Raw genomic sequence first — 19,347 nt, forward strand, 5'->3', positions numbered from 1 at the left:
ATTTGCAATACCTAAGCTCAAGGGAGCTCGAGCAACCTATACAGCATGAAATCTTCATGGATGGTGGCGTGTATTTGAGGAAAAGTTATAGTAAGCAGCAAGAGGCTGAGCGGCGACAACCCTCACTAAACTCGCCTTGGTCGGTTGTTATCTAAATGTACATGTCACGCTATACTAGTTCGAAATAAACAGATCTTAGACGATTGATAAAATATGAGTGATCTGACCGTTTCTAAAACAAAATGATTTAATGTTATGATGTTATTAAGGAAATCTACTATCTAATAAAATGTAATTATTGATAGTTCACACGGTAAGATTATCATGGCAATCAAAGAGTAAAGAGAATCGAACGATATTATTGATCTTAGTCTATTGCAATTTTCTTAAAAAAATTATGATAGATTCGACAATAGTTTGCCCATAATTACAGGGAAAGCAAATGCTCAATCAGATTGATCAAATCCCTTGAATCCCCGTATCAAACATCTTCTTCCTTATTTAACAAACAAAACCGACAATACCAGAACCCACAAAAAATCACCAGAACGAATTTAACCAGCACAAAGCAATTTGGCAAAGCCCTTCTGCTAATTAAATTCCTTCCTATTAAGCAGCAACAATACAACGTAATTAATTTACAATCAGCAGTGGAAAACCTTGTGCATTTGGTTTTCCCCCCTTTGGTATAACCATCTCTCCTTTTTTTTTTACTCGTGTAGATCTACAAATTTAATCAATTTCTAAGAAGAAAAAATGAAAGAGGAAAAAAAAAATCACGACAAGGCTTCGTGCACCGATCGATGAACCGAAAATATTACACGGCCACCCTCTCCCTCAGCGTCGAGGAGTGCTTCAAGCTCGTCAACTCGCCACCTTCCGCTCCATTTTTCTTCCTCCTGGACGGGATCAGCTTGGACCAAAACCCGCCTTTGCTCTTCTCCCCGCCCGCCCTCGTCTTCGGCGGCGGCGGCGGCGCCGCGCAGGCGACGGAACGGCTCTTCTTCAGCCCGTCCCTGCCCCCGAAGAGCATCGACACCGGCCCGGACCTCGCCTCGTGGGCGAACCGGCCGTGGCGGTGGATCGGGCTCGCGCACGAGGACGACTCCTCGGAAGAAGAGGGGTAGGACGACATGGAGGTGGACGACGACGGCGAGGAGGAGCAGGAGTAGCGCCTTCTGTTCGCGCTGGTCGAGCCGCGTAGGTAACTGCCGCTGGAGAGCTGGGAGAGCCGCTTGCTGAGGCAGAGCGAGCACACGCCGGCCGACTGCCGGTGCTTCGGGTGCTTCCTGCACCGCCAGGCGGCGGAGGATCTGGATGATTTAGCGTTCGCCATCTTCACATTCCCTTCTCCGTCCATTGCCTTAAGACCCTCTTTTCCAGTCGGCGTGCCGCGATATAAAGGGGTGGGGAGGTTGGTGGTTGTCGTTCGCGGTCGCGGGGCTACTTCCATGATAGTTCACGCGAGCTTCTTTGGCGCTTCTTCGAAATTTGCCTTTTTGACGGGTTCCAAGGGGAGGAGGTTTGAAAAGTTGGCCGTGGACTAAACGTGCGGCCGCGATTGGATCCGGGTCCTGGGGCGGGGCCCGGTGGGGCGGGATCGGACGGCTGAGATGGGGTCACGGGGGGAAAAAGACGGTGAAGTGTAGAACGGGGAGCATGAAACTTTGTTTCTGCGGAGGAGGGGCGGCGTGGAAAATCTCGGGATTGGGCGTGGACACCGTGGACGAAATCAAACGCACGAGAGCGGCGGTGTGTCTTGTGAAGATACATTTTTGTATTTTTTTAGTTATTTAGGCGGTGCGAAGGAAAAGCTTTACAAGTAAGCACATGGAATTTTTGCATTTTTCGAGGGTAATTTGTTAGGAAATAATTTTTTACTCAGAATACTTTCGTTATATATTCTTTCTTTTCTGGCATGCGTACGTATAAATATCCAATATAATTTTTTATTTGGGTGGAGCATGACTCGGGTCGGGTGGTAGGGTACATACACAAACCTGTCTTCTTAACTTCATGAGGTTAAGTAGTCAATTAAATGCCATGGAGGTTAAAATGATTGATTTTGAAAAATTGGTCTACAAAATGTTTGTTTGTGACACGTCGTCATGAGAAAATATATTTTTTTTAAAATGAACTTATGAAATATTCATTGCCTACTGAGAGTCTATTAATGATGCACAAGAGCGGCAGTGTTTCTTGTGAAAAAAATATTTTTGTATTTATTTATTTAGGCGGTGCAAAGGAAAAGCTTTACAAGTAAACACATAATAATTTTTTATTCGGAATGTTTTCACAATATATATACCTCTATCGTGGTACGATCCATAAGACAAACCCGTTTTTTAAATATCAAGAGGTGCAGTCAATTGAATACTCATGGGGATAAGAATGACAGGCTATGAAAAATCGATTTATAAAATGTTTGCTTGTGATGTGGTGCCGTGAGAAATACTGTGAGAAAAATTTGTCAATAGTCATTGCTTGATGAGAGTCTGTAAATGACGCATCAGCCCAACACATAATTTTGTTAATTAGTTTTTATATCTTTTGTACTGTTCAAGTATTTCACGCAAGTAATGCTGAAAGTGGGTAGTTCACTTAAATCTGATGGAATAAATCCAGCTGCTGGAATTAAAAATACAAAGGTCGTTGTTTTGGCATTACCACCGACGGTATTCCTTTTTTCCTTCATTTTCTTGTCAACCTCTGCCACATTTCTTTTTACACGAATTGTCGCTCGATGGAAATATATAAATAAATAACAGAGGAACAAATGTATCTTTTTTTATTATAAGCTTAGTTGTTATCTTAGCTTTTACTCTTCGTATTGACATCCTAAAATTGAATATCACGAGTGAATTAACTATAAATTATAACTACAAACCTGAAAATTAATTTAAAAAAGGACACTATGGAAGTACGTTCCCCGCGTGTTGAATGGAATAACTTTTTGTTTATTTATAGATCCTTTTTATTTTATTTTATTTATGTGTTTATTTATATTCTACAGACTTGAACCGAAAGAAAGTCCTGGCACGAGGTGTCTGTGATCTGTCACCTCGATCGTACGAATTTAAAAATCATTCCATCTTCTCTAGGAAGCAACCTTGGACAGAAATGGTTTCATTGGATATATATCCAATTCTTCTGTCGGGTTTTTATTTTGTAGTGTTCAATTTATCTTTAGCATTGCCTTTTGTCGACATGCCTGAGGATGTATAGTATGGAGATAGAAAATTCAACCAGAGAATAATCGATCCGATTTTTTTAAGGAATTGAATCGAAATGCTTGTAAAATTTGTATGATTGATGCCTGCAGATGCTGCACATATCAAGATAGAAAATTCAATAAGAGAATAATCGATCCGGTTTTTTTTTTTTTTAAGGTTGAATCAAAATACTTACGTGATTTGTGTGATTTTAAATTTCTTCCACTATTTAAATGTTATAAATGTTTGTCTTGGCATGCATTTGAATACCAAAGTCAATTCTAAAGGCCCATGGGAGAGTGGAACAATCGAATAAAACTATGTAGAATACTAGGATTGATACCATTGGTTGAGTCAATGAGAGGTTGCTTATGCAAATTTTTCTAAGTCCGAATTGCGTATATAATTTGTATTTAACTGTTCCACGCAACCTTAAAAGGTGTTGATGTGCCTTCAAGAAGCTAAGCTTTGCGCTTGTGCACCGATTATAATTGAAAAGGGCCGTGTTGATTTCTCACCTTCCCCCAAAAAAAAAAAAAATGAAAAAAGAGAAGGATCTAAGGAAAAAGCTATGATTTGTAATGAGTATTAAGAATTAATCGTACCATTTAGAAGCTTTAACATTTTATCATATTTCAAATATAAATTCCTGAAAATCTAGCATATGCATCTCTTTTTAAGAAGACATGCATAAAAATATCTAAAGAAATGATCTACGAAAGCAAGGAAATATCTTTTTTCCAGTTCAATATAGATCAAATTATGAAGGATGCTTCGAAACTCAAGTGCTTGCTCCATAATATTTTTTTTATTCATGCAAAATTCTGGAAATCTTTCAACAATTATAATATCTCCGAGGCCTTCTTCTTTGCTATAGTCTTCTAATTTTTCCCCTTTGAAGCAGCCTATGATTCAAATGAGTGAAAATAATAAGGATAAGTGCACTGAAAATCCTAAAATTAGTTATGAAAGGGTAATTGAATTATAAAACTTATAAAAAAGTATAATTAAGTTTTAAAACTTGTCAAATTAATGCAATTAAGTTTTTCTATTAACTCCGTCCAATTTAACTAATGAAAAATGCAAATGTGACTTTTTGAATTATTTTTACTCTCTTACGTGACTAAAAATGAAACATAAGGCTAAAATGACATTATTTTAACAAATTTTATGATTTAATTATATACATATATATATGTATTTTTTTTTATAAAAGTTAGGGCGCTTCTTGAAAAGCTTTAGAACTTTTAGTGCACTTATTTTAAAATAATTCTATGAAGTGTTAGAGAGTGGCGGATAAAATGCAACTATAATAGATGTATTAGTGGTTCAATCATCTTTATAATAGATTTTTCAACTTTAGAATAAAGACCTGAAGTGATTAACTAGGTGAAGCATATGCTTTTGCCCTATAAAAACTTCAACTTATCACGATGATAGTCGTCCCTCATTGCAAACTATTTGTATTATTCAATAGACGTAAAATTACAGCTCCATTTATTTTACAAAAAATGTGACATTTCTTGAAAATGTTACTCATGAAATAAATTTTTCAGGAAAATGCGAATATTATACAGTGTCAAGACTTGAAAATGAATTGAAAAATACCTTTTGTTATTTGGTAAGCAAAATCTCATGTGATTTTCTCAAATAGACATATTATTTGGGTGTTGATGACTTATGCTATAAGTAGCCAAAGAACCTGACACGGACACCGGGGTCTCAAGCCTAGATCCCCTAGTCCTAAGCATGAGCACCTGCATTGGTCATGGGTCCACCGAAATCGAGCCTTGGAACTCAATGCTCGTGCCCGACTCCCTAGCAACTCGACCTAAATCTACAAAGGCCAAGCTTGGGTCCCTGGTGCTCAGGCTTGGAACCATCAAGGCCGAGCCTCGGACCCCAACACTTATGACCAGGACCGGGTCCATCAAAACCGCGTTAACTAGAATCGCTTTTGTTTATTCATAGACCATTTCGTTCATTTATCTATTTGCTTATTTATAACTTGTAGACTTGAACCGAAAGAAAGTCCATGCACGAGGTGTGCTTGTCAGGGGCAACCGAGAAATGAGAATATTCTGTGATCTGTCGCGTGATTCGTAGGAATTTAAAATTGCTCCATCTTCTATTGGAAGGGGCCTTAGACAAAAAGGGTTTCACTGGATATACATCCAATTCTTGAGCATCAAGATAAGAGAATTTGACCAGAGCATAATCAATCCGACTTTTGAAGGGCCGAATTGAAATGTTTATTGATGGCATGATTTGGTTTTTCTTCCTCTATTTACTGGTCCGAGACGACGTTGTCTTGGTACGAATGTAAATACCAAAGTCAACTCCGAAGGCCAATAGGAGAGAGGAACAATCGAAATAAACCATGTACAACCTTAAGGCTGACGCTATTGGTTGGGTCGATTTGGCAACTGAAGATCATTCATGTAATTTTCTTTGAATCCCAGCCACATTTATAATTGATATTTCATCGGTTCACATGACCTTAAAAAAGTGTTCCATGAGCCTTCAAGAGGTCGGCCTTTGCGTTTGTGCCGTGCGATTACAAATGAAAAGGACCGTGTTAGATTTTTCCTCATCAAAAGTATTTAATGGAAAAGCCATAACAAATGAAAAGGACCGTGTTAGATTTTTCCTCATCAGAAGGATTTAATGAAAAAGCATAACAAATGAAAAGGACCGTGTTAGATTTTTCCTCATCAGAAGTATTTAATGGAAAAGCCATAACAAATGAAAAGGACCGTGTTAGATTTTTCCTCATCAGAAGTATTTAATGAAAAAAGCCATAATTATAACGTGTATTAGGGATTGATTGTACTATTTAGAAGTTTTAGCATTTTGAGGCATTTCAAATATAATATCTGGAAAATAAAGCATATGCATCTCTTTTAAAGAAGATATACATAAAATTATCTAGAGAAAATGATGTATGAAAGTAAGGAAATATATTTTTCTAGTTCTATATAGATCAAATTATGAAAATTCATGTGCTTGCTTTATATTCCATTTTCCTATTATAAGATCTCCGCGGCCTTCTTCTTTGCTATAATTTTCTTTTTTTTTTCCTTTGAAGCATCCGATGATTCATGTGTGTAAAAATAATACTGAAGTGTTAGAGAGGCAGACAAAATGCAGCTACAACAAAGATAATTTTTGTTTGAAACAAATTGACTTTCAATAATTTCATATGTATTAGTGGTTGAACCATCTTTAGATTAGAATTTTGAGTTCAGAGTAAAGACCTAAAGTGATTGATTAAGTGAAGCATCTGCTTTTGCCCTATAAAAACTTAAACATCTTTAAAAAAAATGCACACTTGAGTATCAGACGATTTACTTTGTTGGAGAATACATGTGGTCTTAATTTAAATAACATTTGACATTACTAGCTAGAAAGATGAAATAGCAAGCGAGAATTTAAACAATGTCATTTACAGATTTAGTTAAAGTATCCTGATCTAATCTAAAGAATCGGGGCAGAATTCTGTCAAAGTTGAAAAAGTTGGTGAAGAACTCTAACATTGAAACTGGGGCAAAATTTTGTCAAAATCAAAATTGGGGTTCTTAAAGCATGCGCAGGAGAAGAAGAGGGTTAGTGCCATTCGTTTGCGAATAGTTCTAACTCAAAAAAGGACTATCTCATACTCCAATGGATCTTGGGCTCCAAGAGCAAGCGCAGGGACCAAGAACGACAATGGACGCCAGAGAAGGAGCGGCTGAACAATTTTTCACGTAAGAGTTCATTTTCCTATAAAAAAAAAACCGCGTCTGATTTGAAATATAATTTAAAAGGTCATGTAAGATGAATTGTCAAAATAGGCACTCAAGTGAATAATTTTATATTGATGTAGCACTCAAATGAATGAAAAACAAATTATAATACTCGAGTGAGCATCGTATAAATATTACGACACTTCAAATGTTTTCTTTTAAAAATTAATGCTTACTTTATAATGAAATTAAAATTATGTAAAAACTTAAGGCATCGTGTTTGAATTTCTCTCGATAGGTGGGAGCACTTCATTATAAAGGAGAAAAGAGAAAACTCTAAAGGTCATGGCAAAGGTCAAATTGCAAAATCGAAGTAACTCTGAGCCTTTTTCTCGTCTCAAATTCATCGTGAAGCACCTCAAGGCTCTGCAAAATGACAGTGTCGGACGAGGCAAGTCCATGGGTCTTCAACTTCTTACCCAATTTTTTGCGAAGGGCCTGAACACGGGTCGGGCCGGGTCGAGCTAACGGGCTTGCTCGAACCGAATTAATCCCACGATCGTACAGGTACGGAAACTTAGCAAAGCTTTGTAACGACCAGCAGGAGATCATGCACTGAATTCACAATTCGGTCGAGCTCTTCCTCCTTCGTCTCGTCCTCCACTCCAGATCTCAAATCTCCCGCAGTCGGTCCGACGATTTCAAACGCCCGAACCTTCCTCGATCCGGCCGGGCGCGGCGGCTCTCCGGCGGGCGTCCAGTTCCGTCGCCGTCTCCGGGGCTTCTTCCCGCATTCGAGGCGGCCGTTCCTCCGTAGTCGATCGTCATCATCACCGATCAGGTAATTGCGCCAGAAATTCTCGCCGGTTGAGGATATGGACTCGGGGCGATGATGCATGTCGGCTGCATTAGCGCATTGCGAGCTCGCATTTCTGGCCTCCGTCCGAAAGCGACGCCGTCTAGATGCGGCCGCCGTTTCTTTTTGCCTGGATTCGTTCGCGATTTGCTGCGTTCGGTGGATGTAGGGATGTAGGTATGAGGTTACCTTCTTGAACGGTTCTGTGATTGATTTTCCCAGGAAGTGGTGGTGACGATGCAGCGAGCTCCCGCTACCGTCGAGGAGCAGTTGATCCTGAAAGCGGTCAAGGAGGAGTGCCCCTGGGAAAGCCTCCCTAAGCGGCTCCAAGCCACTCTTTCTTCCAAAGAAGAATGGCACCGAAGGTCAGTGTCGATAAATTAAAGTTCTTTTTCCCGTCTTTCTTGATTCATTCTAATCCTTATTGGAGGGATCTGATCATAATGGCTAAGGGCACATGAAGCTGCTGAAAAACAAAAATTGGTTTTGTGAATGAAGCAGATTGAACCACTGTAAAGGGTTTTATGAAAGAGCAACAATTTGATCAATGTTTGGTTTGGCGATAATAAGGCTTCCCCTTCCAATTGTCTGATCCCTTCTCGATGATTTGAAGTTTGTGTGTTGCTTACATAAACCTTCCAGCATATTCACGCATTTTGCTATGTTCTTGCTCTTGTAGGATAATCGAACATTGCATAAAGAAAAGGCTACAGTGGAATACCTGCTTTGCTCGTAAGGTTTGCAAAGAAAGTGAGTATTATGAAGACATGATGCGGTACCTGCGAAGGAACTTGGCAGTGAGTGTCATTATGGATTTCTATGGATCTCTTTAATTCAGATATCATGGTCTTGTTATTTGGTCTTAAAAAGAACTGTGAGCTGGGCTGGTATCAGATGTTCTTGCTTCATAAATTGTTAAAAGAACTGTTGTTAGATAGAGATTTGGAGTTTACATGACTATAAGTATCTTGGCATGTATAACTATTTTCTCCTTTCACCGTAGCAATAATGTGTCAGCTAGTGACGTTGATTATGACAATCTTTTCTAATTGGTGAGGTTTCCTTGCATTTGACATTGGACTTTTTTTAACAGTATCGATACACTGCATTTTTGACTCGGAGACACTTTTGTGGTGATACACCTTTTTTACTTGCAGTCAGCAGTAACACCATTTACCTGGTTAATTTATACTTTGCAGCTGTTTCCCTACCATCTGGCAGAGTATGTTTGCCGTGTCATGAGGATATCACCTTTCAGATATTACTGCGACATGTTATTTGAGGTCATGAAGAATGGTAATTTTCTATTTACTTTTTGAGATTCTGAAGTGAGGAGCAAAAAATGTGGAGTTGAAACTTTTTCTGTGCAAGTATAGTTTTAATGTTAAGAAGCTGAGGCCTATGATGTCTATTGGAAGTCCTTGAACTTACAACTGCCAGGTGTCATGTCTAATTCTGTGGTTGGTGATAAAAAGATCACAAAAGCAGTAATTGACTGAGGATTTGTCTGATAGGGGTTGCTGTTGCTCCACCAGATAGTGTAATGGATATGATCTTATGATTTGGTTTTTCCTAAAAGATTCTGTATATGATTATCTAAACATGCTGAACTGACACCTGTTTTATTTTTTCATTTTAATTGTAGAGCAACCTTATGACAGCATTCCAAATTTTAGCGCTGCGGATGCCTTGCGACTAACAGGAATAGGGAGAAATGAATTCATAGATATTATGAACAAGTGCAGATCCAAGGTACCGGATTGCATGTGTAATTTCTTTGGAGTACTTGGTTGGAATAAAATATATGAAAATACTTGGAGACCTATTTCCACAATATTCTTCCTCATGTTCGGCCTCACCATGTTATAAGAATTAAAAGTATGGCCATGATGTATGTATGATTTTACTACTTCAGCTTGAAGCATGTAAGGTAGTGAAACTTATCGGGATTCTGACCTTATAGAGAATTGGGAATCTGCCCTTTTACAATATTGGAGTGAATGACCTGAAACTTTGAAGTAGATAAGAATACTCACATATGATTTTCCAAAATTTGTAATTCATAGTATAGATTTTTGCTCACTCTTTGAAAATAATGACATCGTGTGTTTTCTTTGTTGTTTACTTCTTTTTGTCTCAGTATAAGGTTGCATGTTTTCTTCCTCTTTATGGACAAATTTTATGCATTGCTAGATCTCACTTTACACAAGTCTTACTTTATATTGTATTAGCTTTCTGTAGTACAGTGTAATTCAATCCTGACCATCTGCTCCAATTAGGGACCCAATTGTGTATGCTACATTTATGTGACACGTATTCAATATCTAGGTCTCGTTTGTTTAAGGACTACTGCGTAAATTGGATCACAGGAAAACTTATGCTCTCTAGCTGCTGATGGCTTCTTATATGCTGTTTTGAAGGGGCCTTAGAGTCACTGATTTTCTCAAAACTCGTCTCTTTGGCTATTGCTAAGTTGCACAAACATATTCTGATGATGAACTTGAGTGGATATTCTAGTCATTGCTTGTCTGTTTTGAACTTTCCAGAAAATTATGTGGAAGCTGAACAAGTCCATTGCAAAAGAAATGTTGCCTACGCAACCTGTGGATTTTACCATTGAACCGTGGTGGGGAGTTTGTTTAGTAAACTTCACCCTTGAGGAATTTAAGGTGTGAAATCTTGTAATCCTTCCTTTTTTCGTTTGTTTAGTATGAGAGTGGTTGAAGATGGTTTTTGCTTTGGATTGGATGCATATTCTGCTTACTTAGCCTGAATGGTGCATGCTGCGGTTCCTGTATTTATTTTTAGTCTGTATCTTGCTCTTGAGCTGATTGAATTGTGAACGCACTTCCCTTCAGAAACTCTCAGAAGAAGAAGCGGCAACGATCGATAAAATCTGCAAGGAAGAAGCAAATGCATATATTTTGTTTGATCCTGACATTATAAAGGGTCTATACAGGCGGGGACTAGTTTACTTTGATGCTCCAGTTTACCCTGATGACCGTTTCAAAGGTAATTTGCATTTTATTCTCCTTTCAGTGTTCAATGCCAGTCTATCCATCATATCTTAAGAGAATTGATTCCATGATTTATTGCCATACTGGATCATTGAAACGCAATTATCTAAAGATCCCTGTGTTTTACCTTTCCTGGGAAGGCATGCATAGACTTCGCACATTTTCCTAAAGCTTCTAACTCAGTGATTTGTTATAACCTCTTATAATGTGACTCCATTTGAGGCTTTATTGCTCTTTTTGCTTTTAAAGTTGCCTGTTTGTTTATCATGTCTGTGCCTTAAGTTGTTAACATATGAGCATGCCAGTTGCCAGGCTTGAAGGGTTTGTTTCCAACAGGGAGCAGTCGTACGAGGACCCTATTGAAGAGTAAGCTGGCAGTTCTTGGTTTTGTTCCTTCTTGAATTATTGATTTAATAGTTTTAATGAGATCTCATCTTGATGTCTGCTAGGTTGCTTTATGCTGTTTTTGTGGTCTCAAGTGAGAATGCCACGGTTGCTGAACTGGCCACAACGTTACAGGCTGACCTTTCCCAGCTTCAGGCTGCTGCTTCTTTTGCTTGTCGATTGGGATGGGCAATAAAAGTGATTGATCCAGCCTCTGTTCTTCAGGAGGCAAGCGTTCCAGGAACTCCGAGAAACATATTGAGTGAAGAAGATGATTCTCATGCTAATATTGGCCCAGAAAACATGTTTGGAGACAGTGATGCTGCTCAACATGGTGATGTCTCAGGGTCAGAAAACAATAGGCTGGCTAGTGGCCATGTTTGTGTGGCTTTTGTGGTTGATGCCAACATCACCTCTTACCTCATGATGGGGTCCGTTTCACCAGGTATCTTTGAACTTCTAATTCTTAAAAATTTCCATCTTCTAGGAATGTAAAATTTCTTTGCTTTGTACTCTTGATTCACGTTTAGCTCCAAAATTGATGTTTAAGCAGTCAGTTAAAGAGGTTGAAATGACATCTTAGAGTGATTTTGGTGGTGGAAGCAAATTGAAACACTAGCTTTCCCTGTGTTACTACTTGAGTAGGAGCAAAAGACTCCGGCCTTCATTTGGCTTATGTTTTCTTACTCAACAGAGTGCTAACTATGGCCTGAAAGCTAGAAAAAAACGTAGAAACAGGTAAAAGGCTAAAAAGCTTGGTTTGGGTGGTGCTGGACCTGTGCTTTAATGTGAATGACGATGTGGTAGCAATTGCCCAGACACCCTCTTCTGTGCTTCATACGTAAATAACATGGTAGCAATTGCCCAGATTCTCACTTAGGCCCATGAGATACGCAGCATATATTTCTTCTATATAAGTTTCCTCTTTTACTCAAATTCTAATAGCACTAATTTCGAAATACTGCTTTCAAATACTAGTTCGTTGTGAGGCCAAACAGAAGTTGCTTGCCAATAAAAGCCTGATGAGCTTATGCAAAAGCAGGGGCCATGTTTCTAGAGAAGTTTAAAGTGTCCAGCTGAGTGCACAATTCCTCCCATCTCTCTACTTGTTCTCCCTGCATCGAATGCATATCGAAAGGAGCAAAACACTTTCCTTATCAGTAGAATATTATTCATAAGAGGCCCCATGGAGTACTGACCCGTTAAATCATTACAAGGTTAGGAGTCCAGTAGGTTGAGGATAGCATTCACATCAAGACTCATCATATTACCCAAACCAAATCTATCATTCACTAAGCAGAGGCTCAGTTAAATTTTTTGTGGTAGGTTTTTTCTGGTTGAGCTAACTTGAGGCAAAGCTTGTTTTGTTAACCCAAATATATGGCTTAAGAAAAAAAATATAGCCGTGTGACCTTTTTATGAACCATAAGCTGGTTTTGCAAACACATTCTCTTTGTATTGACTGTCATTGATTTACTTTGAAATACTGTTACTGATTACATGGTGCTGGCATTTTCTTGAACTGACGTTCATTAAAGAATTCTTCTATGCTGGGAAGTACACTTGCACATGGGAAAGTATCAATATGCAACCTTACTGGAATTGAATTAGCCATGATGTCCACGAATGAAAAAAGAGGAACTTTTGCGGTTCATAGTGTACTATATACATGAAATCTACATGATGAATTTGATTGGTCAAGCCGTTTAATTTACTCTAGCTATTAATTGTTGTACCTTTTTGATGCATGGATATAATATTATTAGCTTTTTAGTAGAATGTCTTATTTCTAGGAGCATAGACAAGAGAATGGCAATTAGACAAAGAATGGGGCTATTTCCACTCCCCACATGACTAAATCCTCCTTGTTGCACCAGAGAGACAAAATCACCTCTGATGGTTTCCATATTTGCACAGTATCCTTCAATTTAGTTATTTCGTATTATGGGTTTCATTCAAATTTAAATTTATTGTTGTTTAGAATATAAAAAAGTAGTATCTTCTTCATCATTGCTCTTACCACAATGTGTCCATTCTTGTCTCACTTTTATGGTGAATTTGTTATTCAATTAGTCCTAAAAAATATTAAGTTTACAATATCAAAGACTTTGTGATTTATTTTCTACTGTCGATGACAACCTTTCACACAGGGAACATCAGAAGTTATATGAGCATCAAGAAATACATCAAAAACAATGACTTTCAAAAGTGATGCACATTGAGGCATCTTGATTTCTTTTGTTGTAAATATTCCATTAATGATCAATCCAAGATGAATGGAATTTAAGTATTAGTTTACAATCTTTTCTTATATCATGGACGACTTTGATTTAATTGTTCATCTCTTTCTCATTGGGAAATGTAATTGTGATTTCATTTTGTCAAATCTTTAAAGAGGGCTTTTTGGTTGTTTCATCAGGAAATCCCATTATGCGCCTATAAAAGACAACTAACAACAAGAAAGAGTTTTTGTGAGTGATAGGTACTTCAAAAATAAAGTTTATAATCTATAATTGTGGTAGTTGCTTGTGTCTAAATTTTTCTGGATTTTTGTTGACAATGTGGAAACAACTAAGCTTCTTGAAAATTGCTTTGTTTGATGTATGCATGGTTATCCCCACTTAGAAATTAGAAATAAAGAAAGCATATGCTATTCTTAATTATGCCAATTGTACCCCCTCGTAAAAAAAAAAAAAAATCAAAAAGAAGAAGAAGAAGAATAACAAAGGAAAGTGCTTTGTACATTGTTGGTTAAAGCTCATTATATATTTAATTACCAAAAAAAAAAAAAAACAAAGGAAAGTGAATTAATTTACCATCACTTTATTTTTGAATTGAATGATTAAGGGAAAATCTCTCTTTGGTGAAAATGGAGTGGCTTTAGTCATATATGGGTTGGAAATAGCCCCACCCTTAGACTTATTTGGTCAACTTTTGTCTTTTAGTCCATTATGAATTCCACTTGCCAATTCTTGGAGTCTTTTACTCATGTTGAATATTCTTTTGTTGTCCTTGTGTTTGTCATTCTCTCATACTCGTGTCCTTGATTGAATTGTATGCTCAGGTTTGAAATCTCATGCTGTGACACTATATGAAGCGGGAAAGTTGGGTCATGCTAGTATAGCTGATCTCTGCAAGGATCTAAGTACTTTGGAGGGTACTAAATTTGAGGGAGAACTGCAGGAATTTGCAAATCATGCCTTCAGCCTTCGCTGTGTTCTTGAGTGTCTGCAATCAGGGGGCGTCAGTCTGGATGAAGTTTGCAGTGAGATGGACAATATTGGTCCAAGCAAGGATGTGGCTAATGCTCTTGTGGTTGAGATCTCTTCCGATGACAATCCAGGGCAAGCATACACAATTGAAAATGGGCTAAATTTGGACGATTCCACAAAATCTGAAACCCCTCAGGACCATTTGCCTATTGTAGAGCCCAATAGTATATCAGAAGATATGTCATCCATCAATATATCAGAAGACAGTAATTATGAGAACGAGGTTGCTATGTTGGAGACAACCATCCAGAATGATGACAAGTTGGCACCAGATGAAGCATTAGACACAGGAAGAAACACTTCAAAGAGGTTAAAAAAGTATCGTGTGGATATTCTGCGCTGTGAAAGCTTGGCTTCTCTTGCACCAGCCACTTTGGATCGACTGTTTCTTCGTGACTATGATGTTGTTGTATCCATGGTTCCTCTTCCATTTTCTTCAGTTCTTCCTGGACCATCAGGTCCAATTCATTTTGGTCCTCCTTCTTATTCATCGTTGACTCCTTGGATGAAATTGGTGCTGTACTCAACTGTGGCTAGTGGCCCTTTATCTATCGTTCTGATGAAAGGACAGTGTCTACGCTTGCTTCCTGCACCACTGGCTGGTTGTGAGAAAGCACTCATATGGTCCTGGGATGGCTCTACTGTAGGAGGTCTTGGAGGCAAGTTTGAGGGAAATCTAGTTAAAGGAAGTGTACTTTTACACTGCTTGAATTCACTCCTCAAGTATTCGGCTGTATTGGTTCAACCATTAAGTAGGTGTGACCTTGATGAATCTGGTAGAGTCATCACTATGGATGTCCCTTTGCCATTGAGAAACTTTGATGGTTCAGTTGCTTTTATTGGTGAAGAATTGGGGCTATCTGCAGGAGAGAGTTCAAAATTGAACTCTTTGTTGAATGTTCTCGCAAACAAGATAGAGTTGGGAATGATTGGTTATATCCGTTTGTTAAGACTTTTTAAAGAAAAAGACTCAGACTACTTTTCTCCTGATGATGAGAAGTATGAATGGGTCCCTTTGAGTGTGGAATTTGGCATTCCACTTTTCAGTCCAAAACTATGCAACCTTATATGTAAAAGAGTAGTCTCATCTCAAGTTCTTCAAACAGATTCACTTACTGAGCATCATGACGCAATGCAAGGATTAAGGAAAAAGCTGCGAGCTGTTTGTGCAGAGTACCAAGCAACAGGTCCGGCTGCTAAACTTCTCTATCAGAAAGAGCAATCTAAGGAGAAATCTCGACAACTAATAACCTATGCTAGTGGAAGGTGGAATCCACTAGTGGATCCTTCTTCACCAATTTCTGGTGCCTCTAGTGAGCGTCAGAGATTGAAACTTGCTAACAGACAACGTTGCCGCACTGAAGTCCTGAGCTTTGATGGCAGCATCCTTAGGTCTGCTTTTGTGAACCTTACTTTACAGTCTCTACATGCAAGACATGTTTTGATATGTTCTGTCAGCCTCCAGCATCAATTCCTTTTCTCTTTGAATAATTTATCACTGCATAAGTTTCCTTGTGGCATCGGAATGCTATCTGTGTGATATCTTAATAACTATTTACTTCCCATAGAATTGATAGTTTCTGTTTTAAGAAAGCAAGGGACCAAATATTTGGGAATCCTCAGTTTGGCCCGCTGAACCATCAAGCGTTTTAGTGTTCTAGACTTCTTTACTAGCCTTGAGTTGCTTACATTCCTGCTTTGATGCTAGTGAGGACTTTTGTGTATATTTTGTGGCAATCAATTTGATCGGGCCATTATCGTATCTGTGTTAGTAGTGATTACTAATTTGAATTCAGTATCTTCATAGGTAATATATAGGAAGAATAAGTGCCTACACATGTGAACTTTCCCTCCAATTGGAGGGAAATACTATTTTATGAAGGACTGCAAATATCTTTTGGCAACTCTCCTATTTAAATGATAAGTATTTTGAACTTGAGGAAGTTACATGGGTTATTCTTGCAGATACTCTTGCTCAGGATTAATGGATGGAACTTGTACAAAATGTGCTTCTCCTCTGCTTTTTTTTCTCATTCTGATTTGCATGTTCTGCTCACTATGGAGTTAATTGAGAGCTTTTGGCGAAGCTAAGATGCTATTGACATTAACATCACTTTTTTTAATAGATAAGTAACGATAGAAAGGATATTATCAAATCCTTGTTCATAACGTGTGGTTGGCTGTATATTATCTTATGCCATTTGATTATATCTCTGTATAATATTTTCTGCAAATTCCACATGGTTTCATTGAGGTTGTATGCATATGATTATAAGATCCTACCTGTTTTGAAATAACTTGTGGGCGAGAGGGTATTAATGATGATACTGGAGGAATCTTTAACCACTAGAATGTTGTTGCTTGTTGCATTGGCTGATTGCTTTTGGCAATGTAAACTTGGAGCTGTTTGCTTAGATATGATGCTGAAAGCCTCAAATTAGGGGTTCTAAAATCCTCGAAAGTTTGCTTAAGCTAGAAGCCAAATGGGAATGTGGCTTGTGCTGCTTTAAAAGATGTTCCTAGTGATTGGAATGGACGATGAGTTTTTAGAGCTTTGCGGGTAGAAATTTTCCTTTACATGTAGAACATCCAGGTGTTTGTTTCCCTGAGTTGGATGCTGGATGATCAGGAAATGATGGAATTTGATAGGGAAGGTACTTTTTAAACAGTGCCTGTGCTTTCTGCACTTGTATTTCATTGCTTGGATACAAGTTTAAAGTTGAATGCAATTGCCTTACGTGATTAAATATTAAAATTATTTTCTCTTGATGAAACAGGAAAATCGGTGTAAATCAAATCCATATATTTTTCTATTACTATATTTTTCTTTGCGGATAGCATACCTATTGCTTGCACCTAGAGACATGTTCTATAGGATGCTGCTTATGTGCTTATATGTGGAACATGAGGTGTTACGAACGAAGTGTAGAGAAATTACAGCATGATTTTTTGGATGGAATCATTTCACATTTGTATTTGCTCCATTCACATGCTGGTATGCTTTTTGCAATCATAGAAGCAAGAGTGACCATGCTTTGCCTTGATGGATATGACAATGTCTAATGTCAGTATTTTGGATAAATCTCCAGATCGTATGCTCTAGCCCCCGCCTATGAAGCAGCCATAAGGCCTGATGAAGAAGCGGGTTCAACAACCGCAATGAAGGTTGAACCGGATGAAGCTGATGGCAGAGAAGTGATACTTCCTGGTGTAAATCTCCTTTTTGATGGTTCTGAGTTGCACCCCTTTGATATTGGTGCTTGCTTGCAAGCTCGCCAACCAATATCACTAATAGCAGAGGCCTCAGCCGCCTCTGCAGCTTTTGCAATTAAATAGGCTTTCTCCTGTGTTCTAGCTTGGATGACATTGATGAAGAGTATCGTGCCAAATTCTCAGAAGATACGGTTTTGATGTCCCTCATGCTACGGGTTACTCTGGCTCTTTATGAGGCTGGCCATCTACTTTTAAGCTTGACAGAGTGCAAGGTGAAGATATTCATTGTTAAAAATCCAGTTCATTTAATGCATTTAGCTTCTACTAATTGATCTCATTTGCTAAGTCACTTTTAATGTACTTTACGTAATACACATGGAATAATGCAGCTTTTGCATTGTTAGGTGATTACCCTTACTGTTTCCATCATCTGGAGTCTGTTAGTTTTGACTGGGTTTGCACCTTAGCTTTAGAAAAATGGTCAGGGATGAGATGGATCGTTTTATCTATCCTGTTCGTATTCCTTGCTTTGATGTTCAAGTACTCCTTTCAATTTACCTAGTGAATAATGCTTCAAAGGAAGTTGCAAACTTTTCACTGTCGAGAATGAGGATATTAGTTTGCAGTCTACTTTTCTGACTTGAAAAAGATCTGGAAGTATTGGTGTCTGAACGAAACTTGCTTTGTACTTTGGAAAGACTTTCGGGGCTCATTAAATGCTTTCAAATCAATGGAATTTTCTTTCCCAGAGAAGTTCTTAGTGACCCCCTGCTTAGTGTGGACTGGAATGGGATCTCCTTTCTTCCGTCTAATTCATCCTCCCTTTCAAATTTCATCAATCTGGAGTATCTCAAATGTCTGTTGGCGAATTGCTTGTGTCTAAGCTGCTGCCGACAGTTGAATATATTTTTCCTCATTGATTTTTGGCTACCTTTTCAGCTTTAGCTCTGATGGTATCTTGTGTCTGTTCATGCAGGTCGCAGCAATGGTTTGGTTTTAAGCGTGTATATATCTGGTGGCGCTAGTGTCCTTCTGGTGATATTTTGCGAGCTGGAAGGAAGATTCAATTTGCATTTTTCCCCTTGTGAGACAAAATTTCCTCATTTTGTGAATTTCGGGCCTCAGACTGCACAATCACCCGAATGAGGAAGATAGAATCCCATAGGAAAAAAGTCCCATAATATACACATGATTGAACAATCGCGTTTGAAACGTCGCTGTTATGTCTTCTGTTTTGGAATCTGTCAATTTAAGTGTCTCTTGCTTTTGGCTTTGGAGAAGGTACCGGACACACGGAAAGTTGGCTTGGGTTTTTGGCTTTGCTTATGTGATTATGTGAATTCTGAGATGAAGCTGGCAAAATCTCTCTCTCTCTCTCTCTCTCTCTCTCTCACACACAATGGATTGGTTTGGTTTGCTTTGTAATTTTAACCCTGCCGTATTTCCTTTCCCCATTAATATGTAGAAGCAAATAAAACACAAACGAAGGGGATTTGGTGTTCAGCATCGATGTCATCTTACGGTAATAAGAAAAAGGAAAAATTGAAGTTCTGCGGATAAGTCCGCAAGAAGGAACTTTTCGGGCTGTGAGTCAATGGACCCAACCATGGATAGATTAAAACACTCGACGTAGGCGAAAAATTATAAAGAAGAATGTAGGTTCTTAAG

The 19,347-nt window shown here is 38.4% G+C and overlaps 2 protein-coding genes across 2 annotated transcripts; one reads left to right on the plus strand and one right to left on the minus strand.

Moving 5' to 3' along the window:
• Positions 1-479: 479 nt before the first annotated feature.
• LOC104416238 lies at positions 480-1,481 on the minus strand. Its single transcript, XM_010027659.3, has one exon. The coding sequence runs from the start codon at positions 1,451-1,453 to the stop codon at positions 818-820; it is 636 nt and encodes a 211-aa protein (XP_010025961.1). The 5' UTR covers positions 1,454-1,481; the 3' UTR covers positions 480-817.
• A 5,834-nt stretch (positions 1,482-7,315) lies between these two features.
• LOC104416249 (protein FAM91A1) lies at positions 7,316-19,041 on the plus strand. The gene is made up of 12 exons (XM_010027665.3): positions 7,316-7,778; positions 8,016-8,158; positions 8,473-8,590; positions 8,993-9,089; positions 9,439-9,545; positions 10,340-10,462; positions 10,652-10,805; positions 11,116-11,176; positions 11,260-11,639; positions 14,259-15,858; positions 17,556-17,951; positions 18,656-19,041. Exons 2-11 carry the CDS (start codon positions 8,031-8,033, stop codon positions 17,800-17,802), a joined length of 3,015 nt encoding a protein of 1,004 aa, XP_010025967.2. The 5' UTR covers positions 7,316-7,778; positions 8,016-8,030; the 3' UTR covers positions 17,803-17,951; positions 18,656-19,041.
• The last annotated feature ends 306 nt before the right edge of the window (positions 19,042-19,347 follow it).

The sequence above is a fragment of the Eucalyptus grandis genome, chromosome 11 (genome assembly GCF_016545825.1).
Source record: "Eucalyptus grandis isolate ANBG69807.140 chromosome 11, ASM1654582v1, whole genome shotgun sequence".
Taxonomy (NCBI): Eukaryota; Viridiplantae; Streptophyta; class Magnoliopsida; order Myrtales; family Myrtaceae; genus Eucalyptus; species Eucalyptus grandis.